This window comes from Mercurialis annua, linkage group LG2 (assembly GCF_937616625.2).
Source record: "Mercurialis annua linkage group LG2, ddMerAnnu1.2, whole genome shotgun sequence".
In the NCBI taxonomy this organism is placed as follows: domain Eukaryota; kingdom Viridiplantae; phylum Streptophyta; class Magnoliopsida; order Malpighiales; family Euphorbiaceae; genus Mercurialis; species Mercurialis annua.
In genome coordinates this window covers 6,297,794-6,324,964 of record NC_065571.1, presented here as the reverse complement: position 1 = coordinate 6,324,964, position 27,171 = coordinate 6,297,794, and the positions used below count along the sequence as shown (strand labels likewise).

The window sequence follows — 27,171 nt, the reverse complement described above, 5'->3', positions numbered from 1 at the left end:
TAAATGATTAATTATATTATAATAAAATTCATATATATTTAAAAAATAATATTTTTATTTAACGCTAATTAAAATTAATTTATTTTTTTACTAAATTTAAATAATTCTAATAAATATTTTTTACATATTTGATGGATATATAATTAATTTAAATTCTATTAAAAACAAAAAATGTCATATTCATCTTAAAATTTATTTTTTTTAAATTCCAGTCGTCGGTTCTTTGACACCGCTGTCATTTGAGACTCAATTGTTCGTCTTCCAACGAGCAATCTGAGAGTAATATACACAACAAACATACGACAGTGTTCGTAATTAAACTATACACACATAAATATAAAAATAATCACTGAATAGACTGCTTATTTAAAGGACGAGTGTAATTATTTTTTCATTTTTTTTCTTTAAAAAGTGAAGCTCATTGTGGTGTAATCAATATATATCTTGATGTTTATAAGTATAAACGCATATGTTATTCTACTCGGCATAGCCAAAAACTTACCTTAATTTACACATAACTATTTTATTTATTACCTAAATCCAGTCATATCAAGATCTCAACAACATTAAAAATAATAAATCAAGTTCAAAATCATCATGAACATTAAATTCTTTCACCAAATTTAATTCAACATTAATTCCTAAGTAATATATTAATTCATTTTTTTAATTACATATTCATTAAAATATATTATAATATAAATTTATTAGGTTTAATTAGGTTTAATAAAAAATTAAAATTAATTAAAATTAGTATTAAATATAAAATATTAATTATTTTTAAATATATATAAATTTCATAAATGATATAATTAATTTACTAATTATTAAACTTAAAAATTGGCTTGAATTTAAAATTAGGTTTATTCACTCAAAAAATACCAAATCTATTTTTTTTTTGTCAGTTATAGCCAAACCTTATTTAAATATTTCAGCTGACATGTCAGCCAATTTCTTAGTTGGCGGTGACGTGGACGACACGGGGTCAGAAAAACCGGTTCGATTCAAAAATGGCTAAAAAAGAAACAGAACATATAAGGTTTGGCTAAATCTGGTGATTTTTAAAGGTTTGGCTATAATTGACACAAAACGTATAGGTTTGGCATTTTTTGGTGATTAAGCCTTAATTCTATACATGCACTCTTATATTTACTTGTAAACAATTGTCAATATCTTATCAGTTATACACATGCACTCATATATGTTTGTCATAATATTATTATTTTTTCCCACCACCATCAATTACCACCAACCACCAGCGATTATCGCTGGCCACCATCTAAAGTTACCCTTTTAATCTTAAAATTGTAAATTCTAAAATATAATCCTTGAACTAAAATAAAAAGATGTTCTTAAAATTATTTTAAAAACAAATGATCAATTCATGCCCCCTCAATTTGGTACAAAATATCAAATGAGTCATTTTATAAAAAAATTGTATCAAACTAGCCCACAATTTGTGTTTTCGTATAAAAACATCTTACAACTTGCGTTTTCGTATCAAACAACCCCCTCTAACACAAAATAAAGAGCGAAATTAACTAATTATAAATTTTAATATTAATTAATTATGATTTAATACTAATTAAACACACTTAAAACTCTAATTCAACCTAATTATTCTAATTAAACATCTAAATCTAATCAACCAGAAACTTTTGGCGGCTTATAAACTCTGTCAGAAACTACTCCTCAGACGAGGAGTTGCTGCTCCTCCACGTTAGAGGAGAAACAAGTCCAACGAGGAGCAGCAGCTCCTCGCCTGGGGAGGTGGAGGCAGAGGGTAGTGGCGATGGATGACGGTAGAGGGTGGTGGGGGGAAAAATAAGAAGAAGGAAAGAAAGGATAAAAAGAAAAAAAGAAAAGGAAAAACGATCTCTATATTTTTATTAAAAATTAAAAAAAATTAAATTTTTAAAATTATAAAGACGCAGTTGAAATTTAAAAAATATTCGGGATTAATTTAAAAGATAAATAAAATAGTAAGGTTTTTTTTTAAAAAAATTATTTTTAAATGGAGAGTGTAAATCACTTGCTGGGGTAAGAGTAGGGGGGGGTCTTTTCGATACAATTTGACATAGTTGCGGGTATATTCCAAAACCCTTAAAATGACTTTTTTTTATACTTCAAGTCAAATTTAAGGGGTGAATTGACCCTTTTACCATTATTTTAAAGTTAAAAGTATATTTTTACAATAACAAAATTTAATTAGTACTTTTTAAAATATCTTAGTGATAATGTCCTCCGATTTTTAGTGGTGCTTAGAAATGTATGGCCTTTATTTTAAGTTGGACTTTTAAAAAGTCTTTTAACTAAAGTCTATTATCAATTTTTTAATCATTTTTTAAAATTTCAATCAAAATTGTTTTTTCATAAGATATACTTCTTCCGTCCTAATTTATTTTCGAAGATTTTCTATTCGACAATTTCCATTTCTTAACAATTTCAGGCTAATTTTTTTCGTCTTATTCAATTAATGCATTTAAAAAATATATGTTTTAGAAATATGTGATACATTTAATTGAAAAAAAAAAGTTACTACAATTTTGTTTATTTGATTATACAATAAACGTGATGAAAATTCTTCTAACGGTGATAAATAAACAAAATAAAATGGATTTTATAAAAATAAAATAATCATAGAAAGCCCTTTAATATAATATAAAAATGTAAAAATGTTTAATTAATTTTTTAAACAATGTGTGGTAAAATTGATATTGTTTACTTAAAATGGAACGAGGGGAGCAAAGTAAAAGAAGAGGAAAAGAGTTGGTGGATTTCTAAATCAGGTACTGACATATTCAGACATTGGCAAAATATATTAAAAAATTACCCACATTTCAATCCATTTTAATTTGTCCCATGACTTAGTAAAATCGTTAACTTTATCTAAATCAGCACTTTTTTTGTACTGTATTAAAGTTCAATTAAATTATTATTTTTGAATATTGTGATTGGAAATAAATTCAAACAATTCACTTGTAAGATTTTTTTTTTGAATTTTGGAATATAAAAGGTCCAATTTATTAAATTAGATAATGATGAATCGCTGATTCCACTTGGCGGTTGTGACATGTAAAATAATGCAAATAGTTAATTAGACGGTTATGGTCCGATCGGTTGTCCAATATTTAAATCAGTTTCGGCTTAAGTTGGAAAAGATTGTATTGAATGTATGTGTGAAGGCATATTTTAATTTTATTTTATTTTTGTACATAGTACATGAAGTTTCCTGAACGGGTCTCATTTATGAGACGACATCTTTAAACCTTCCACTTTCAAACTAATCCCCACCCGTTGCGGGAGGCAGACTCTGATCCTAAATTTTAAACGTCTGCATACATTCGTACGGTTCGAATCCGCGACCTCACTTAAGATGGGAGAGCGCCTTACCAACTCACATGTGCCTTGGGTTTACCTCAACTCTCTTTTATAGTAGTGAGATATGATCTTATTGAGTCTTATAGAGAAAGGGATTCATTTAAGGAAAATGCTTTGAAGTATGAAAGAGATTCCTATTTCATAGTAGAATATTCTCCTTCCATATTTAGGGAGAAGTCCTTAATATGAATGTTTTCCAGTTTTACTATTTATTTCTGTTTAAAAGAGTATTTTTAATGAATTGAGAAGATCTTATCTTCTACATCCTTTTCTTGATTATCACATTATAGTTGATTTTGTACTTAATCTCCTATAAAAATATATCTTCAGAAGTTGGTCTTCCTAGCTATTTGTCAATTTCTGAAAAGGATTCAGTTGTTATTTTTATTGAGTGAAATTTATATGGACTTGCCTTTAGGCAGCGAATCTTTAAGGATTCGTCTGCCGATACATGGCATCTGTTTACTTCAGGGCGGATTCTGAGATAGGCTTCGCTTGGCAAAACCTCTTAGAATTCAGTCTGTCCATGGTTGATAAAAAAACGTATTATCATCGGGTATATTATAGGTGTATATTTGGATAAATTGTTAATTTTACAAGGTTATAATATGATTGTAAAAGTGCTAAAAGACGAATGTTTTTTAATAGACTTTACATCTGACATTTGTGATATTAGGTACAAACTGCAAACTACTCCCTCTCGTGAAATAGTTTTTCATTATAAATTATTTATTATAAATAGTTATCCGTTTTAATTCAGGGACTGACATTTTTTAAGTTTTTTATTTGATTTTAAAATAGTTGTCCATTATAAAATTTAGGGATAAGGTACAAAAATGACCCTAATGTTTACCATGTAGTTCACATTCTCCCCTAATGTTTTTTGAGTCTAAAAAATGACCCTAATCTTACCAAAGTGAAACAAATATACCCCCCACCGTTAAACGGAGGGGCGTATTTGTTCCACTTTGATAATGTTAGGGTTATATTTGTTCTACTTTGATAACGTTAGGATCATTTTTAAGAGTTGAAAAACGTTAAGGTAACGGCTAATTGTATGCCAAATCAGCCGAGTTAATATTCAAACACGCTACCGTTAACCGGAGAATATATTTGTTCCACTTTGATAACATTAGGGTCATTTCTGAAACTCAAAAAATATTAGGGGGAATGAGAGTCACATGGTAAATATTAAGGTCGTTTTTATACCTTAACCCTAAAATTTAATAGCAGATTTAAAAAAAATTCATTGATATTCTCTAATTTAATTATAGAGTAAAAAATTATTTATTAGTATATTGATTTTTTTATATATCAATATAAAATTATTTTATTATTTTAATAATTTTTCTAATATATTTATTTTTGTTAAAATGGACAATTAAAAACGAGTAGAAAGAAGGAGTGGGATTTTATAGTGCATGTTGTGCTAGAAAAATGGTATCTGTCCTAATCCAATTTTACTTAGTGCCCTTCCTAATCATACGAAATCCAAACCCTAAGGAATAATTTATTTTTCCTTTTGAAAAGGAGATGTTTGATTTTCAAGAATCTTAGATTCAATAAATAAGTATGTTTGTTTTTCTAAGAATATTACCATCAAAACAATTTCATCAGCTGATGATTTTGGTTCTTATTAATTTACAGCACTATTTTTATCCCATCGTAAGAGCATCTCCATTGCATGTTGTATTTTTTATGCTATTTTTAGCACAAAATAAGATAAAATGCTACATATAGCACATATTATTGAAATTTACTCCATTGCAAAATAGTAAACTAAATGCTAAATTTATAGTTTTATAAGTAATTATCATTATTGATGGCAAATCTGTAAATAATTTAGATATAATAAAATTTAGCATATGTTAAACTTTCTAACAAATTTGACACAAAGTTTAGCATATGCTAAATTTAGCACATGAAATAGAAGTGCAATGGAGATGTGTTTTTTATACTAAATGCTAAATTATAGCATTTTGAGGTATTTTGGCACTAGAGTGGAGATGCTCTAACTGGTGAGATTTTCTCCAAATAGTATTATTTAAAATAATTTAATAAATTATATATAATTTCATTTTTATTATATTAAATCTTTGTTACTTATATTAAGATATTTCATAAGATATTAATTAAAATTGATAAAATGAGAAGATACAAAATTTACTCATTCAATTTTTAACATAAATATCTTTTAAATATCTAATTTGTCTTTGTAGTATTTTAATTTCTTATTATGTCTTTCAAATCAATTATTACGACTTTATATACTTTTTATAACACAATATTAATGACAATAAATACTAAAATAGAAAAGAAAATTAAATTTATTTTGTGTGTAGAGTATAACAATATTTATAAAATGAAAATAAAAAATATATTATAAATAAAACATAATAAATAGTCAATTTTATTTTCTTTTGATGGATTAAATTTTATCGAAAAACCGCATATGAAATACAATTTATTGCAATTGAAGAACAAAAACAAAATTTGATGTGTCTCGCCGATAAATTTACCAATAAAAACAAAAAATATAAAAAAGAATCAACTATTTAATTTATTCTATATAAATAAAGCACTAAAAAAAAATAGCTACCGCCAATGACAAGAATATACCATTGACAGCAGGCGAAGTGAAAAATAAAAGGAAAACTTTTGACGGTTAGAATTTTCTATTTGAGAGGAAAACCGAGATAGAGAAATATTTTGTTATAACTTAGTCTAAATTTATTAGTCTTATAGTTTATGTATAGAGGAGTCTATAGAAAGAGAAAAAGGATATAAGAGAGTATTCCTTATAAAATAGCACAATAATTATAGCTTAGCCTTCTTATATAGAATGTAAAAATTTGAGATATGTCCCTTTTTGAATGGGATGGAAGGAGTATATTTTATCATCTATTTTTTTTTTTAAAAAAAAATATTTTTTTATGAAGTGTTTATTTGTTCCTTTTTGTTATGAATAGTTTATCAAATGGTGGTTGAATCAGATGTGACTGTAGTTTTTAATAATATTAGAAATCAATTTGTTGGTGATGATAATTTGTTGATTGATGGTATATTATATTAGTAAAACAGTTTCATAATTTATTTTATTTTTATAAATAAATCAGCGACGGGCTGGGTATATAATGGTAATGGTCTGTAAAATTTATTTATAATACAATCTATAATATTATAGTTTTTAAAATTTAAAACAAATTATTTGTATGAAAAAAATATAAATCCAACCTATTTTTTTATGTTTTTTTATTAGTTAAATTTTTGTTAACATAAATAACCCTTCTACTTAATAAATTTTATTTTATATATTATTTTAAAAAGTAAATATCTTTCATAATAATTTTTTTTTTGTGTTTTGTATTTAATTTTTTTTATATAAGTAATATCATTTAACCCATCTATTTTAATTTATATTGTTGTACCATCCGATGTGACAACAAATGAGTGGATAGATTCAAAAAGGAAATTGAAATATACACATTTAAAAAAGAATTAAGCAAATGAAAAACTGTTATGTTAGGTGGTATAATAAAATGGGTTAGAATATGCAAATTAAATACTTGCTCCGTTTTAAAATAAAAGGCCGTTTGGATAAACATGTTAATTAAAAAAATATGGTTAAATTAATTAAAATTGGTTATTTTGACTAATTTTTCATATTTATCTTTTTGTAATTTTCTAGATATATAAACAATATATTAGTTACTAATTTTTATATTGGTGCATTTTGCGTTGACAATAAAAATAATATTTATTTGTATTGGAATATGAAGTAATTTATTTATTTGAATATAATTATATATATATATATATATATATATATATATATTTATAAGGGATAAGAAAGATTTTTAATTTTAAAATTAATTATCCAGAATGAAAAAATAATGTATAATATGGAACGCCCAAAATAAAAAGAGGTGACCAATTAATTTGAAATGGAAGGAGTAGTGATGGATACCGAATCTTACCTTAAATACTATGGAGCCGAGTCGCATGAGATCCACTCTCGGACGATAACGAACTCCCTCTTAAAGGGTTAAAGTAGACGAAATCAGTGGCCGAATCTATAAGATCCGCCTCAACTGAAATACAATACCATAAGGATAAGATCGAATTTCCGAGGATTCAAATAAAGCGCATCGACCCTGGAATTCAGACAAATTATTAGATCTGCGAAGAGTCTCGAATATCTTTCCTATTTGGATACAAACTCTATCTTAGTAAGATAACCTCTAACTTGGAAAGACGAGACTATTTAGAAAAACGTTCTTAAATAGGACTCATATCTGAATAAGAAATTATACTCCTAATTAGAGTCAAGCCCTACTAAATAAGATTCATCTTTCTATTTCAACTCTACAAGATATACGATCATCTACTATAAAAAGAGTTTGAGGTATGTCTAAACACACAACCACATTCATATACTAAAAACGATGCTCAAAGCCTAAACTGACTTTAGCATTGGAGAGTTAATCAGACAACCACCGTCCGATTGGCGTCTACCTTGTTTTATAAGTTACATCATCAGATCAGAAGGCAGACTCCATCAAGTAGTATTTTCCTTCCTTTATATATAAAATAGAAAATTTATTGCATTTTTGAACATTTTAAGAAATTTTAAATTATTTGTAATTGGTCAACTACAGTTTTTTTTTAATTTTATATTTTAAATTTAAACCATTCATTATTATATTTAAAAATTAAAATTAAAACTTAATGTTTTAGATCATTAACTATATATTTTGATTGGTTAATAGGTTTGGTATATGTTTTTTTCCTATCACTACCTATGACAACTGAACAGTGAAGATTCAAAAATCAAATAAGTCACTGATGTGATTAAAGATGAAATAGGGCCCTTCATTTTGGTGGACTATGAATGATTCATAAATTTTATGGCTCAGAACTAGGGTTGAAATTTCCATGTCTTGGTCTAGTCACCATGATATGTACACTCCACAAAATTGGTTCCTTAATTAATATTTTATTCAAAAAAACTTTAAAAGTAAAAATATAATTTTCTATCAAAAAAACTCTATTAAATTCAAATGCAATGAAAAGTTATAAAAGTAAGAGATATTTGAATTTAGAAATATTAAAAAATTAAAATAAATTTATTTTTTATAATTGATTAAAAATTATATAGAATGTAAATATTCTTTTTCATCAATTGAAATTACCCATACTCATTTTCTATAACGAGATTTAATTTAATTTACATGTTTTATTTGATTTAAATTCTTGTTTTTTTATCAAATCAAATTATGTAGTATAATTTTTTATTTTAAACCAAACCAATACTAAGATCTAAATAACTATCAAGCTGCCCTAATCTCACCTAAATATGACGAAGAGTAAGGGTAAAACAAGATTTTCATAAAAAGCAGGTAAAACAGATTAAAATCAAATTAAATAAAAAAAAGTGATAAAAAAATAATCATTTACAACACTGCAAAATAATGAGAATTTATGGAGGAATAAATGACGTATAAACTATTCGAAATGGATTAATCATCAGTCACGCCCACGGTTTTTGCTATGGCCCATGGTTTGCTTTCATTTCTTTCCATCTTACTTTTATATTCAGATTATCATTTAGTAATCAATAATAAAACTATTATAGCAATTATTAGATACCTAATCTACCGCAACTGTTTTCACTTTTTTTCATAGTAGAAGAAAAATTATCGAGTGATGATGTAAATCAAGAAAAATCGAAATCAAATTGAAGTGTGAAGATTTTTAAGAAAAAATAAAGATAATATGCCAAGAGAGACAATTTGTTTGTTTTTCATTTTGAATCGCAGGAGGATCGTAGAAGAGTACTGAATGGAGGACCATGGAAATTCCAAGAAAAATTGATTGTTATTGAACCACCTTTTGGAATTGGAGACTATTCTTCAATGAAATTTGATTTTGTATCCTTCTGGGTACAATTACATAATCTGCCTCTTTTGTGTTTGAACAAAGAAGCAGGTGTGTCTCTTGGATCACAAATAGGGGTGGTGGAGATGGTGGACCCAGGGGCATCTGGAGACTGCCTGGGAAAATACATTCGTGTCAAAGTGAAGGTGAATGTTTCAAAACCTCTGAAAAGAGGACTGAAAGTGAAGATCGATAATCAAGGGGCGACTGCCATGGTTGTGCTACGATCTTATGTTATAATTGTGGTATATTAGGTCATCCCTTAGAAGAGTGTGGCATAATGAAGAGTGGTAATCTAACTGCTCTTAAATATAACGATTTCATCAGAGCTGGCCCTATTCAATGGACAGCGAGTAAGAGTAAAAAGATGAGAAGTAATGAGAATCAAGAGGGAAAGGAAGAAGATGATCAGAATTTGACGGGGACGGAGGCTCAGTCAGCTACGGTGAGGGAAGAGAAGGAAAGTGGAGGATCTGGGGGAGATTTTTTGGAAAAATCTTATTCATCGGAGAAAATCAAGGAATCAGTAGCAATATATAATTTGAATTTGAATAGAGTTAATAATGGAAAGTTACCAAACAGTTTAGATTTGGTGGAGATAATGGTTGACCAAGTTTCAGAGAAGAAAGGAAAAGATATTTTAGCACGTAAGAATAAATTGAAAGTTAATGTAGATGGGCCTGAAGAGAAGAAAGTGAAGACAAAAGAAAAAGGATTCAAAAGGCCCATCAACAAATTAGGGCTTAACAAAAAAGGCCTAACTAAAACAAGAGGAAAGAAAATACCTTTTAATGATATTACAAATCTCTTGCGAGAAGGTGAAGTACAGGGAATCGAAAATTTGATTGCGAATGGTGGAGAAAGTCTAAGAAAAGATTCATTAACGTTTTCTGCTGTTCAAGCTTTTGAGTGGAATAACAAGGAAGGTGTTTCTATGGAAATTGCTTCAACGGTGGTTCCTGCAATGCAGGACCACCGAGATTAATGATCACTTAGTGTGGAACGTTCAGGGATTAGACTCTACTAGAACGTTCCGGAAGCTGTGCGAACATATTAATAAAATCAAGTCTAATATTATTTGGGTGACCCGCTTGGTGGTTAGAATAGCCCTAGTCGATGACTGTATTCTTACAGTTCTCATCATCTCTTTTAGAATAGTTCACTCAATGTATTGAGGAATCGTTCGTTATTGTTATTTTTATTATTATGAATAGAAATTTCAGCCTTTGGAAAAAAAAAAAAAAAAGACTGATAATTTACACAAACTAAAATTATTGCTGCAAAACGACAGCCAATATTATATATTTTCTCCTCCATTGACCTTGGGGCAGGGACCAAATTGCAAACAACTTTGGTGGTGCTAAAAAGTTAGAAGATTTTAGATATTGATAATTTGATACAATACCCATTGGCCAATTCATTATTTTAAGATTCTTCGATTTTTTTTAAAGTAAGCTTTTGGGTTTACTACTAGAAACCACTGGATATGGTTTAAATATTCAAAGAAATTACATACTCTCATTGTTGCAAACTATTTTATATCTATTGTTAATCTTTTATGAGATTATTTTCAAACTATTTTATTTTGTAAAAGTAATTATAAACAATTACACCGTGAATTTCTAACATCATTTTGTATCTATTTCATAAATTAATTATAAAACTATATTATCCATCAATTAGAACATCATTTACAAAATAAAATAAAATATCATTAATATTAGCCTCTCTTTCCCTCTCGAATCTTTCTCTCTCCTTTCCTCTCCTTTTTATTATTTAATCTAGCATATTTGTAAAACACACGAAAACTCAACCATTTATAGCAAAAAAAAATGTCAATCGCATTAGAGAACGAAATTAAATTTATTATCCTAGTCTTTTTTCTGGTGGTTGTTATGTTCAGAAAATGATATCCGGCGATTTGTCACGATTTTACTCCTTTTACTCCGTCGTCTTTTGATTGTTTAAATTTTTCAGTAAAATTCATAATCTATATGTCCCTTGTAATTTGATATTTTTGTATACAGATTATTTTAGATCTCATATTAATATATTTAATTGTTATAACAATTTTGTCCCCTTTTCTTATAAATTATATGTTTTTTTTGATTTAAATCTTATTTAACTGTTTGTTTTGATGGTACTAGTATCATAAATATACCAAATGTTGGTTTTCTTACACCATAAATACACCAAGTGATGGTGTATTTACAACATAAAAATATCATAAATACATCATAAATACATTATTAAAAACTTCACCAAAAAAATAAAATTCATAAAAATTGATAAAAGACAAACGTTAAACGTAGAAAGTAAAAAAATATATTTTTGAAATTAAAACATTAAAAAAATCACTTTGGTAAATAAAAAAAGTATGAGATATAAAGATATCACAAAAGTGGATACCGCTATTAATAAAATTAAAAAGAAGGCGACCTGAGAGATTTTATTCATAAAAATATAAAATTTACGAAAACATGTTTAATAACTATTATTTATTATTTTTGTTTAGTACCAATATTTTTTTATAAAAATGAATTATTCTCTTCGATTTATAATATTTGTCTCATTTGTTCATTTCACATATATTAAAAAAACAATAAATATGTCTTCATTAATACTTTTTCCGTCCATAAAGACAGAAAAAGTAGATTTTTCACAAGAATTAAGAAAATAGTTAATTATAGGTAGTTTGTGATAATTTTTTTCAATTTCCAATTTTAATTTCTTGAAGTAAATCATACTGATTCACACAATTCAAAGCCATTATATAAATACTCCCTCCGTCCCAAATTGATAGGCACTATTTCAAGTTTCTTTGTCTCAAATTATAGACACTAGATATTTATTTTAACAAGTAATTGTCAAATATACCCTCATTAATTATAGGGAGTATCTTGGAAACACAACAAAAATCACAAAAGGACAAAAATTACCACTATATTAAATGAGGGCAAATATGTTATTTTTCATATATTAACTCATTTTATCTAGAATTTATAAATTTTTTAATACCCGTATTTATCCTAAACTGCCTATCAATTTGGGACGGAGTGAGTATTAGTCAATATAATTTTAAATGCATAAAAGTCGTATATTGGAACTATCATTTAATTAATATTAATATGATAAGACTTTAGGGACATTTTAATAATTTTCTATTTCACTAACATTACTTTTTCTATCTATGTGGCATAAAAAAGTAACTATTTTTTCTATTTTTACGGAACGAAAGAAATATATATTTTTATTAAATTGTCCACATTTAACTATTAATATTTTAAATTCGACTACTCTTTTTACTCTCACTAAGTTATTTATTGATATAGATAAATTTTAAAAAATAACAATAAGTGCTCTCTTGATATATTTTTAAGTGATAAATATTATGGATTAAAAATATTATTTCAAATACAATTAATAAATATTATCTACCAAATGGAGTAGTTATTTCAAGGATTAACATATCATAATATTTTTGCACTTTACCATTTTTACTTCATCCTTGCGACATTTTATTATTTATTCCATATATTTTTTTTATTTAATCCTTGGACAGAGGAAGTTAAGGAGTGGTATGTACTCTCTGTTAGTTAACGGTTAACGAATTAAAACATGCCACATAGATTAGATTGTATCCCTTTGTGGCTGCTTTAAGGACATAAGTAGTAATTTGCCCCTTCAACTTATAAGTAATGAACAATTAACACATAAATTAACTTTATTGGCAAATCAGTACACGAACTTGGTGATTATGGGCAATTAGCCCATTTTGGCAAATTAACTTACAAGTTAAGGGGGCAAGCCAATTTAGAATACAATTAACTCACAAATTAAAGGGGCAAAATGGGACAAATTGCCCATAATCACAAAGTTCGTGTACTGATTTGCCTATAAAGTTAATTTATGTGTTAATTGCCCATTGCTTACAAGTTAAGGGGACATATTGCCACTTAAGTCCTACTTTAAGCTCTCAATATTTGAGGAACCCTAACAATTACATCTTCAAGCATAATAAACTCATTAATAATATGCACACGAGCATGATGCACTTAATTGCGACATTCATTTGTTAATCTAGCAGCTGGATAATCAAATTGCTGGAACTGTTTGAAGAAAACAAAGAAAACATATGTTAGTTGTTAAAGTAGTTTATGACTTTATGTAAATTAGAACATCTTATTGAATTTATTAGTTGAGTCATAGAATAGGTCGCTTTCCGTAATACGTCTCGCGGCGCTGTACCAAAATGCAAGAGAGTAGCAACCACATCATCTAAAGGATAAAACAGCCACAATACAATTCACATAATTTTAGAAATAGTTTATGTAAACAGTTTTAACGATTAACAATTGTTTGAAAAAACAAAAAAAAAATATATGTTAATTGTTAAAACACTTTACATAAAGTTGGAACGAATTACTGATCGAATTCACCGGCTGAGTAGTGGAGTAAGTCGCTCTCTTCAAGACGTTTTGCATCCATGCTCAGAGGCGTAAGAGAGATTGGCAACCGTGCTGTTTCCAGAATAAAACAACCACAACAAAATTCACATTGCTATGTGTAAGAATCAATCTAATACACCCTTTTAGTATTCCACGAATCAGATATTATATACTTCAAAAGAATCCAGTTTTGTTTTTGTATATGAAAAATTTGTATTTTTTAAGTGAGGAAAACAAACTAATATAGAAAATATTACTGAAAATGGTAGTCTGTAATAAATAATATGTACGGCAAGTGCCCAGATTGAACTAACCTAGGTCGGTCAGCCGATCAGATAAATGGCAAATGCGTGTGGCTGTTCGGTAAGAAAGTAACTCCTCACTCATTTATAAAACTAGATATCCTTTGGAGCCCACATACCCAAGTAAAATTTTCACAAAATACAATAAAGATACTTCTCATTTTTGAAATTCTGTAAATATCAACATTCTCAAAATGAACTCTAATAATCGCATCCTCAACTAAGATCTTCATCTCAACTTCAAACAGAGACGTTCTAATACTGATCCATGAGTTATTATTATTTTTAGCCCGAACTTGATCATTGTTGGAATAATGTTTAAAATTCTTTTTGTATTAGGACTCTATTTGTGGAGTATTTGGATGAAGAATAGCTTTGTTGTCATTGATTAATTAGAAATTATAATCCAATTAGAATTAATACTCTTAATGTCATCTAAATTATTTATACACTATAAATATCTACCTTATTTATTTTTTAGAATAGAATTAAATGAAATGAACACACAATATAGATCAAACATTGATGTGAATAAGAGAAAAAGAGGGTTGTGATATGAAAATATATGTTAATCATAACCTTTTCGGTTATTTCTTGTACAGAATTAACTATTGTATAAATTTTTCTTCTAAGGGTGTATTTATTAGAGATGTTCTCTATTTGGTGGTCTTCCATCAATTTTATACCCTTTTGATGATCAATGGATGACTCGATTCTTTTATCAGTGGATGTGGGAGTGATTGTCGAACCACGCAAATCTTTGTGTTATTTGTTAATTTTGCTATATTGTTATATGTTGATCAAATTTATAATTAAATATCTACTTAATGGTTTTGATTCCGCTGCGCATTCACGGACCGGTAATAACAATTGGTACTGTAATTCCAAAAATTAGTACCAATATTGCAACAAACATGAGAAGAAGTTGTGCTTTAACTGTTTATGTTATTATCACCCACTTCTATAGTTTAACACTTGTGGATGAATCTGTCTCCAATTCATCAACCTTGGACGTCAATTTATTGATGAAGAACACATCATTATATAAATAGTGACGCTTTGTCCATTCTTGATATGTTTGGAACCACGGCTCACAAGGCGTAGAACCGGTGGTTGACCGGCGTGAGCCATGGTGGACTATTCGACGTGGATCATTAAAGCCGAGGTGGATCAGCCGAACGATGTCGTTTTGTTCTCCGCTAAAATAGATTTGTTAAATCGGTTAATTCAGTTAACCACTACTTGTACCTTTCTAAATTTTCAAATTGTTAACTCTACTCGGTGACACAAACTATGCTGTATGGCCTTAATTTGATCATACATTTTTTTGAGAAGCTGATCATACATTATTAGTTTATTGAAATATAACTAGTGATATGCGAATTGCTTATTACGATAGAAATTGTATATGACATATAACTTATAAGTGACAACAATGAAATATACATATATATGAACATATTATTAGATTATGTTCAAGTTGAGATTATAGAAATAGGTAGTCTCAATCAATCCATGCTATGAGAAAGGGACAACATAGAATATGTTTCACTTTCAAATTAAATTAATGATCATGGCATATGACAATAATACATTATTAAGAAATTAATTATTCAGTCATAATCACAGTTTGCAGGTGATTCATAAGCTTAATTTTATTTTGGATGCACTACCATATGTACATAAATTGCAATGATCAAAAGGGAACATTAACATTTATCTCCTAGGTGAAGTCTATGGAGTGGCCAAGTAGGCCTGCGTTCGGAGAGGACGTACATGGCCGGCATTGAAGACGTAACACGTGAAACATTAGAGCTCCGGCTATAGCTCCGGTTGTCGGTGCAATTATGTATATCCATATGTCCTTGAAATTCCAGCAAACAATTGCCGGCCCTAACGACCTTGCCGGATTTAATGATCCTCCTGAAACAGGCCTGTATTTCGAATTTAATTTAATTTAATTTTTACAAAAAAGAATGACATACCAGCAAATAATTAAAACAAGCGCGTTTAATACCCGGTAATAAGTACAGCTAGACCAATGGCGAGTCCGATTACAAAACCAGCCAAATTTCCAATCTGCACATCAGAAAAACGTTCACATTCATATAATTTTAATTAAGGTTGTAGCTAAATGGTTGATATTTGGTATATTAAAGAATTTGATTAGTTACAATTGAAATAAATTATATTAATTAATTAGAAGTGAAATGTAGCTTACAGATGGTTGGTATTTCAATGAAGCGATAAGAAACATGAATATGAAAGTTGCAATAAACTCAACCCAGAAGGCAGATTGGCAGCCTTGGGCTGATCGTGTAGCCAAAAGCTCTGGTTTGATCCCATATACACCTTTTCCCACATATGTTGCCAATATTGATCCTATTATTTGTGCTGCTACATAAAATGGAACCTATAAAAAAGAAGTGCAAATTACAGTTATATACAAAATAAATTAATATAACAAAAAATCCAAATAAACAAACTAAATCTTTTAAATTTATAAACTATAGATTGATTAAAGGATTTTTTTCATTTTAATTATAATAAAGTCTTTTCAATTAAATATATTAAATATAATTTTACTCACATGATAATAAATAAATGATGCATAAAATTCACTGGATTGAATAAAAAGACAAATCATTTGATGACTGTTATGCAAATATATTTAATTGAACTAACTTGACAAAAATTAAATTAAATTTTACAAAATCAGCTATAATTGATATTTTTTTCCCTGCCAGAATTGATAAAAAAACATCATAACATTTAGTTTTTTTTTTAGTTATTACATTTAAACTTACGCATGAACCAGACTCGGGCGGACCTTGACATTTATAAATGCAAATCCAATTCAGACCTGATCAGATTTAATATTTATATACTATCAAAGTCTGGCCTTTATAACAAATCTTATCGAGTTTAGACCATATTTGGACAAATTTATATTGAGAATTAATTAATTACATAAACTCAAGCAAAATTCATAAAGAGGAGTTTAGTTTACTTAGGCCGGGCGGTTACATGATTAAATATAATTGTGCAATTTGTGCTTAACAATAATAATTATAATTTCATTAAAAAAAAATTATAATTTGACCAATAATTTATAGCTTAAATGTATGTGTGCCCGGCAACATTTAAAATTCTGGGATCAAATTTTTCTACAAACATTTTTTTTTTTTTGAGAAACAAAAATATCACCTTGGACCAAGGAAAATGACCAAAAGTTGCAAATGCAATAGTAACAGCAGGATTAACATGAGCACCAGAAATTGGACCAATCGCAAAAACCAAGACGATCACCGTTAATCCTGCCGTTGATGCATACTCCAAAAGACCAGCTTGTCCTCTCGTCAGCTCTGAACTTGCTACGATTCCACATATACAGAACACTAACAGAAACGTCCCCATCAACTCCGCCAGCACCTGCATATTTAATACCATTACCATCTTTATCTTTTGAATGAAAATTAGGGTTTAGTATTCGCTTACCATTCTTGCTGGATTTAAATTCATTTCCTTCGGAAAACACCCGAGATTCGGATATTTAGCGAAAAAATCATCATCATTCGAGGTTCTTTCTTGAGATAAACCAGTACTGGATGCTTCATTGGCAGAAGTAACAGGAGATTGTTCTTCTTCGAGGAAGTGTTTGATTTTCATATTGTCTGGATTAACAAAAAAAACCAGTGCGGGATTGAGATTTTAATAGCGTTTTTGCAAGAAACTACGGTAGAAAAATGCGGGATGCATGAAGATGGAGAGTAAAAAAATAGGGATGTTTCTTGCATTGCTTGGAATCAGCTTAATGTTAATTAAGGATTATTGTTTTTGTCTTAAAATTAATGCATCAGAAGATGGATCAATATATGTGTTGTAACATAAATAAAAGTCTATTGTTCAACACATTTCATGTGTTCCTCCAAATTTAAGTAATTAAGGAGTGTTGTTTGTGCTTATTAACTGTTTCCTGTTATAGGACACCATCCCTAATTTAGATTAAATTTTTAGGTCAACTAAGTTCACTAGGATGGTACTATGAACTAAAGTGGTGTAATTGTGTTAATAGAGGAAATATAAACAGATAGGGCTATTGTCGAATTAATTAAGATAGACTCAAAAAAAAAATTAAATCTAATTTGAGCTATCTGAATTTAATTCAAGTCGAGATCGAGTATTAATTAAAGAAGTTTACGAGACTCGCGAGGTTAAACCCGTGTATTACATACTTAAACAATCAAATTTATAATTTAAATTTTTTTGTATCTCTTTATTTAGTTGTATATAATCTTAATTTGTTGAATTTTATACCTTTAATGAAAAATTTATAGAATATGGAATTTTTTTCAATATTTTTTAATCAAACTCCAGTCGAATTCGATTAATTTCGTGCATTGTTGGAATGCAAAAATTTAAGCACATTCTAATTTGAGCTCCAACTTGAGATGTTTACACTTAACACCATTATTGTTTTTTTTTTTATATCAAATACACCATTATTGTGATACAGCAATGATATTGAAAATATTTGTTTGCTTGCTTCCACACAACTAAAAAGCCTTATCAAGCTCTGTGTACAGAATTGGTGCCCTAAGATTAGTACTCAAAAGCCTTATTCATTAAGCCCATGAAAAAACAGTTCTTCCTATTGATGGGTTAGTTATAACATCTCCTACAATTTTCTTGGTTTAATTACAGAACTAAGCCTTTTGGGCCCAAATAATATGGCTACCTTTTTTTTTCAAAATTTTACACGCGTACCAAAAAATATCAATTTATTACACTGAATACCTTTTTTTGCTGACATCATCGCGCGTCCCTATCCGCGCTGACATCATCGCGCGTCAGCAGGCCTGACGCACGTCCGACCTGCTGTCTTATCTTGTCTAGTGCACCAGCTGGTGCACTAGAAACTGACCCGCAGTGGGTCGGTTAATTTGATGTGTTCACTGAATGAACACATCAAAAAGAATTCCTTTTTTAATAAATTATAATAAAAATTATTTACATATATATTTTCAAAAAAAATATTTATTTATTTAAATTGTGCCAAAAATAATCTAATCTATATAAATTTATAAAAAAATATTAATATTAATTTTAAAAAAAATGAGAAATTGAATTAATTAAAAAAATTTAATATTAATTTTAATTTTAAAAATATAGATATAAAGAATTAAATCAACTAAAATATACTAATAATAATTTTTTTAATTTTAAAAATATAGATATAAAGAATTAAATCAACTAAAATATACTAATAATAATTTTTTTAATTTTAAAATCAAAAAATAAATTAGATATAGTAGATTGGAGTTTAATCAAATAAGTTAATTAAATTTTTAAATTATTATTTTCTATTTTTATTGATTTAGTTGAATCAATTTGATACATACAAAAGACATTTAAAATATTTCCAATACATATTTGATACATAATTGTTTTTCGAAACCTTTTTCTAATTTTTTTTTTGTCTTTTTTTAAGTTCTATTACTAATGTTTTTATACATATCAGAAACTTGTCGAAAATTTAATTGAATCAACTGATGCATATTTGATACATACAAATGGTATTTGAAAAATATTTAATGAATATCTGATACATATTTGATACATCTTCAATAAATATCAAATACATATCTGATACATATTTAATACATATCTGATACATATTTAATACATATTCCTTATATATTTTAATACATGTATTACATATATATTTTGTATACATATTTGGTACATATTTGATACATATTTAATACATTTCCAATACATATTTAATACATATTCGTTGTCCGAAACCTTTTTCTCTATATTTTGTATACATATTTGATACACCTCCAATACATATTTAATATATTTCAAACACATATTCGTTGTTCGTAACCTTTTTTTTATTTTTAAAGTTCTATTACTAATATTTTTATACATTTCAGAGATTATCGCAAAATTTTAGTACATGTATTACATATATATTTTGCATGCATATTTTATATATATATGATATATAATTTATATATCATAGGTATATTTTTAAAATGTGTTAAAGAGATAAATCGTTGATACATAATTTATACATGATATATATATTTTTTTAAATATACTTAATAGATACATAATTTATACATAATAAATATATTTTATGCATCAAACCCGTGTTTTGGTGTGTAAGAATAATGTATTCGATAAGTAATTTATAAAATTATATTTTTTGAATGTTCTAAGAATAGAATCATGAGGGTATTTTGATAATATAATCTTAAATTAAAAATAAAAGTGGCTATTTTTTTATTTCTATAGAATAAAAAAAATTAGTTTTATGAGACGAGGGAAATATTATTTGTGTATTTTATATTTTTAAAATTTAGTATATTTATATTTTAAAATTTAAATTAATATTAGTTTTTTAAAATTTAAAATTTAAATAAGTAAATTAATAGATAAATTGAATAAAAAAATTAGATAAAGTGTTTGTTTTAAATATTAGATAAAATTTAATTATTAAATAAATAAATAAGTAAGAAAAGGTTTGTTTTATTAAAATTAAAAAAAAAAATAGGTTGGCTAACTGACCCGCGCGTCACCCGCGGGTCAGTGTAGCATGTGCACCAGCACATCTGGTGCACATGTCATGCGTCAGCAGGCCTGACGCGCGCGTCAGGCCTGCTGACGTCATTGTACGTAAAAAATGTAAACTTTTTGTGAAAAATGGTACCGCACGTCAGCTATTTTATAGGGAAAAGTACCGCATGAAAAGTCACCCACTTTTTTACACAGATCTGTAACTTACTCAATTTTCTTTACATTAAAGAATTTTTTTAATAAAATAGAAAACATCTTAAAACTAAAAAGTCACATTTTTTATTTTTATTGTAATAAGCTCATTAAAATTAAGTGTTACTTTTTTATTGTAATAAAATTGCGATATTATTATTAATAATATTAATTAAATGGATTTTCTAGTATTAATTTTATTTTATTTTATAAATAACTTTATAAGTAATAAGTATTAGTAATATAAAGAGAAAATTACTCTAAAACTCCTCACGTTTGTTATAATTCATAGTTTGGTACCCCTTTTTTGAAAATTAAACAATTTGATATCTCAGTTTTGATTTTGTAAACTATAAGGCCCTTCCATTAGTTCCGTTAATAATTTGAAATTTACTTTCAAACAATTTGATATCTCAGTTTAAATTATATAAATATTTTGGTACCTCAGTTTCAATTATGTAAACGATTTGGTACCTCATTTTTAAACGATTTGGTACCTCGCATTTCATTCCGTTTACGATTTAGTACCTATATTTAACAGAAGAGTCTTATAGTTTACAAAATCAAAACTGAGTTACCAAATTGTTTGGTTTTCAAATAAGGGGTATCAAACTGTGAATTATGACAAACGTGAGGGGTCTTAGAGTAATTTGTTCTAATATAAATTTATTTTTATTTTTAATTTATTTATTTACTCAGTTTTTATATTAAAACAAAAATATATTATATTTTGAATAAAATAACTTACTCATTTTTTAAAATTTGAAATTTTATCCTTTATAAATAAAGCAGAGAGTGAAAATGGTATTCCACATGTAAAGAGCCATTGTCACTCTTATTTTTACTCTAAATTTAAAAAATAAAAAATCTATTAGTTGTTTGATTTATAGTTAAACTTTTTAAATTAAAGAATTTTACAATTTTTTAAAAAGTATTTTGAAGATGGTATTAGACAAGTTGTTGTGTTGTGGCGGAGGTGAAAATGGTCAAAATTATAGTTGAGTAATGGTGCTTCGACTAAATACTCATGAAAAAAAACATTAATAAAACATCAAAATCGAATTTTGTACGTTCGCTTAACACTCCAGTGATATGGTGATGGAAAGAGATAGTAAAAGTGAAAAAGAGTGGACGCAGAATTTACCTATGCATATATAAAATAATGTGACCACCTATCTCTCTACTTAAATTGAGTTTTTTTTGAGAAATAATTGTGTGAACCTAATTCGTCACGTAGGATTATGAACCCTCCATTAAATACATGACACGTGGCGTACTTAAATATCATAACCAATCAATAAATATAACATTAATTAGTGATCTTTTAATAAGAATTAAATGCTATTTATTGATTGGTTATGGTATTTAAGTACGCCACGTGTCATGTATTTAATGGAGGGTTCATAATCCTACGTGGCGAACTAGGTTCACAAAAGAATTTCTCGTTTTTTTTTGTTATGATTTGAACAATATGCCAGAGTGCATGTAATGCACACATATTTATTCTTTTAAAGAATCCTTATAATCCCAATTTTATTTGTCGAATTTAAAATTTATTTTTGAGACTGATTTTTTTTAACTAGATTTTTAATTCTATATTTCCCTTAATTAGTCCTTGTTCGTGTCTTAATTGACCCTTATTGGATCTTCTAACATACTAGTTCCGATCTTAATACTGTTTCATGATGTATATTGCAGAGTAGGTGGAATTACTAAATATGCAGTTGCGCAGTAATGGACGGACGATCGAAAAAGTTGCAGTTTCACATTATCCAAGTAATCAATCACTTTAATCAGTAACCTTTATTTTTATATATATATATATATATATATATATATATATATATATATATATATGAGCTCTAGCAAGCTAGATAAATAATCACATTCAAAATTTGAAATTAGAACATTCAACTTCTTCCCACAGAAGTGTATTAGTAAATGCCATTCTTGAAGCAGCAAGATCAAACTGAACAAGGTTGTCCTGTAATTGATGCCCTCCGATTTCTATCGATGACCCCGTCCCTGTATCAGAAACCACCCTCAAAAACCCAAGACAAGCCACATCATTACCCATCTCCACCATTGAATTTGCTCCATGCATTTCCCAAATCGCATCCTTATTGTTCTCGAAAACAAAACTAATGTCGGGAACACCGAGCCCGAGTAGTGACATTCCCAAGTTTCCTCTAGTGTAGCAATCGGTAAATGGGGCTATTGGTTCAACTTTCTTGACTTTCCAAGTTGCAATCATCTCTTTATCAAAGGCCTTAACTAGAGAGTCATAAATAGAAGATTCAAGAATTGTGTAGGGACTTACTGTCGTTATTTTCGAGCCACCGATACCGGTCCGGCGGAACTCGAGCAGCGATGTGTTTATCGGAATCGGATGTTCGTCTACTAGAATTGATGTAATCTTGACGAAATACTCTAGCAATTGTTCTCCTTGGACCCTGGGAGATGCTGTTCTTTGAAAATTGGTGTAAAGTTTAGTGAACATAAATCTTGACGATACGTCAATGACTTTTGATGTGTTATAGCCTGGGTAGAAATTATATGGAGAGTCACCGAAGAACATTACTCCGTTGGATTTAGAAGTCGACGGTAAGCAAACCGCGAGTTTTCGACGAAAACTTCCACCAAATAGTGATGAAAGCTGCGAAGGAAAACCAACTCTGTTCGTTCCGAGACCAATAATTCCGTTAGCACCGGTAGCAATATCGTTAAGATCCTGATTTTCAGCACAAGCAAAGATAAAATTGGGAATAGAAACTTCCGAACCAGATTTGGATCCATCGGTGGATCTAAGAGAAATAGTATCAAGCGCAACTTCAAGTTGTCCAGCACCGCCGAAGAAAGGATTTCTAAATAAAACTCTGCAAGTATTATTGTTGCAACCAGGGGAAGGAGGAGGATTAGAAGGTCTAAAGCAAAAGTTAAGGCACTCGGATTTAGCGACGGAGCATGCCGCAGAGCCGCAATGACCGGGCCTGTAAGTGGAGGAGTGATATCCAGATTCGCAGACCATCCATAAATGCTGGCCTCCGAGATCGATGGCGAAGGTTTTATCGACGAGAGGGGTTCCTAGCTTAAGAGTGGTGAGGTATTGGAGAGTAGAGGCGTCCTTGGTGATGGGGAGGAGTAGGGCTTTGGGTTTTGAAGTTGTTTGAGCATTGGATAATGCAGATAAGGAAATGAAGAGTGAAAAAATGAGAAATGGAGCTAAAGAAGCCATAGTGGAGTGGTATGCTAAACTGCATGGCTATGGAGATGTTATATATGAAGTGAAGTGGCCGCCATGAACGACCTTGTAATGACTGGGTCAAGAAAGACAGCAAGAAGCTGAATACGTGTGAGGAAGAGTATGATTTATCAGACAGCCTCATCAATCCACCGTAGTACGCACCAGCTGGGCATACACATACTGCATTTATATCTTTTCCTCATTAATTAGCTAGGATAGAAATGGCCAAGTTCCATATATTTAAAAAATCAAATAAATATATATAAAAAAGAAAATAAGTTTAAAATATTACCCTGGGAGTAGTATTTTGGATTATTTGCTCTTGATTTACTGTAAAATAATGGGAAAAAACTCTAGGTTATCTCGAAATCAAAACATGTTGTTAGTATTTGTTGCTGCCAAAATAGATATTTAATTTATGGATTGAACATATAAATTATATAATTGAATAATAAATAATAAATAATATAGTACATTACATGTTTTCACAATTAAATCTATACGTCAACGATTTATAAATCACAGAAAGGTATATATAAATAAAATATTACTTCAATAAATAATTTTTCCATAAAAATACTGTTAAAATAAATTACTCCTAATTGATTACACTCTAAAAAAACAATAAAAATCTCTCACATCTCAAACTCTTTGTAAAGAAAATTTGGCTACAAAAATAAAAATATTAATATTAACTAAAATATTTCGGTTTTATATGAACGTATCAATTTAGAACTTTTATTAATAACGTTATTCTAATCTAATTGATCAAATAGTTTCTCAACAGAACTAGATTCTTATGCCAGATAAAATTCTTTGGCATATTCTATTCATATAACATCACCACGATCGAGCAAGATTGTTGAGAAAATCGAGCAAAATTATTGAAAAAAATAATAAAACTATACAAAAAGAGAAAGAAAATAACAATAATCTTAAATTTGCTGAAATATTACATGAGCACATTAAAAAATTGAAACTTTACATTTAATGTTTTACCAATGAGGATGCAACACACGTCACATATAAAACAAATAAAAAAAAGATCAAAACGTGTTAGAATAGGTCAAAAACGCGTCAGAAACGCGATTGACACGCGCGTCAGATGCGTGCATTAGTCACGCGTTAGTTTGTCAAAAATTCAAACTTGTATCATTTATATGTATCGGATATGTAACAAGGACATATCTGAATATTATTTTTTCATATTTCTAAAACAAAAATAAATAAATAAATAAATATATTATTAATATGTACTATTTATGTATCTCTAAGGTGTATGTATAATATATTTTAAATTAAAATATATATGTATCACGTGCTTTAATTAAAATTCACGCATCAAATAATGTAAACAATATTTTAATATGTTACTATTCACTATAAATTAAACATAAAAATAATAAGTTGTGATTTTTTTAACTCAACGTTTATCAATGTAAGCATCATCACTTGAATTACAACCATTATTATCCATAATGTATCAGAGATCTATTAATAATTTATCAGATATTTATCAATAATACTACATCTCAAAATACACACATAATACATATATTAAAATAAAAAATATAGGTCTAAACTCTTTCTGATATGTACAAAAGATGTGTCGAATATGTATAGTATCTGTATTTGAGTTGTATATTATTGAATATATAACTTATGAGTAGTTAACATACATTAATATAAAAAAACATGTCATATACTCTGTAAATTGTGTAAAATATTTATCAATGATACGTATTGATGAATCACCAAACTAAATCCGATCTTTAACGACCTGCACACCACAAGCAAACAGAGGTCAGAAAGAACTCCGGTGGGGGTCACCGGACGTTCACTCCGACGCTCAAGTAAGGTTTTGAAGTAGAGGAAGAAGAAGAAGAGAAAAGAGTGAATTTAGAGTAGAGAAAAGAAATTACCTAGGGTTTGTCCTTAAACCCTCTATTTATAGTTAGGGTTTAAGGACAAACCTGCCTTGCTGGCAGGCTGTGAGCCCAGCGGTCCCAGAAATCAGTTATGCTGACGTGGTAGAATATCCCTGCGGGAGGCACGGGTTGTTAGGTGTGTCAGAGGGAACATTCCTCACGTACCTTTCAGAAGATCTTCTGTGGTCCCAGGATCTGGTACACGAGTGAGCGCTCTTGGGCAGGACCTCGGAGCCCGGATAACTTGGGAGTCAAGTTATCATGGTTCCTGTATCCGAGAGCAGCTCAGAGCTCGGACCAGATGGTCCAGTCTTTCGGGCTCAGGAGCTCGGAGCTCGGCTTAGGTCTGAGTTGAACATACTTCAGAGCTCGGGTAGGATTCTTGGTCCGACCTTATCAGGCATGATTGTCTCGGATGATGTTTGAATTCCCATCGATCCGGTGACCCCCCAAGTCATGCGTTCTATGATTTCGAGAAGGTCGGACATTGTTACCAGGTCGGTGAAATGCTTGACTTAGTGATGTTCGTTCCTGGCGAGGTTGCTTCGCCCCTTGAAAGTTCTAATCTCCTTCTCTACATCTTTATCCCACGATGTATCAGAGACAACTTAAATACATTTTTTATACATCTTAAAGACATCTTAAATACATTTTCTAAAAAAAATACTATATACTAAATTTCTCACTAAAAACACTGTTGAAACCATAAACTACAAATACAAAAAGTACATAAGAGATGTTAGCAAATAATAATACACTATTTATATCACATAATGTTTAAAAAAAATAAAAAATAATACATCTCTTAAATAATATGAATAGATGATACATATGGATACATAAATAATACATCACTTTTTCATTCGCAGTGTTATCATATTTTTTAAAGAAATGTATTGTAATTAAAAAAAACAAATAAATGAAATTAAATTCTACTGTTAAGAATTGAAATAAATTAATATAATTGATAGCATAATTTTTATCTCTAAATCAATTTAAATAACCTACAAAATATAATTTAATATATCATTAATACAAGTATGTAGATCTATTTTGTAGAGATAAAATTCAAAATACGACAAAAATTACTTAAAATTAGAGGTGGTTTACTTTTTTTTTTTTTAAAAGTTCAGAAATGACTAAAACTAGTA

General features: G+C 28.5%; 2 protein-coding genes across 2 annotated transcripts; both read right to left on the bottom strand.

The window, feature by feature from the left end:
• Positions 1-15,601: 15,601 nt before the first annotated feature.
• On the bottom strand, positions 15,602-17,901 carry LOC126667243 (probable aquaporin NIP7-1). Its single transcript, XM_050360212.2, has 5 exons — positions 17,567-17,901; positions 17,276-17,500; positions 16,290-16,481; positions 16,086-16,147; positions 15,602-16,002 (listed from the first exon to the last, which is right to left on the bottom strand). Exons 1-5 carry the CDS (start codon positions 17,735-17,737, stop codon positions 15,792-15,794), a joined length of 861 nt encoding a protein of 286 aa, XP_050216169.1. The 5' UTR covers positions 17,738-17,901; the 3' UTR covers positions 15,602-15,791.
• Positions 17,902-22,701: 4,800 nt separating this feature from the next.
• LOC126667236 (probable aspartic proteinase GIP2) lies at positions 22,702-24,227 on the bottom strand. The gene has a single exon (XM_050360202.2). It carries the CDS (start codon positions 24,081-24,083, stop codon positions 22,737-22,739), a length of 1,347 nt encoding a protein of 448 aa, XP_050216159.1. The 5' UTR covers positions 24,084-24,227; the 3' UTR covers positions 22,702-22,736.
• Between the last annotated feature and the right edge of the window lie 2,944 nt (positions 24,228-27,171).

Bases quoted from the DNA above. Each gene is read 5' to 3' on its own strand.
- LOC126667243 (XM_050360212.2), bottom strand. From the start codon at position 17,737: ATGAAAATCAAACACTTCCTCGAAGAAGAACAATCTCCTGTTACTTCT. The intron at 16,482-17,275 runs GTGATATTTTTG...TCTTTTTTATAG, and splicing joins GTCATTTTCCTTGGTCCAAG to GTTCCATTTTATGTAGCAGC. The intron at 16,148-16,289 runs GTAAGCTACATT...TCTGATGTGCAG, and splicing joins CATTGAAATACCAACCATCT to ATTGGAAATTTGGCTGGTTT.
- LOC126667236 (XM_050360202.2), bottom strand. From the start codon at position 24,083: ATGGCTTCTTTAGCTCCATTTCTCATTTTTTCACTCTTCATTTCCTTA.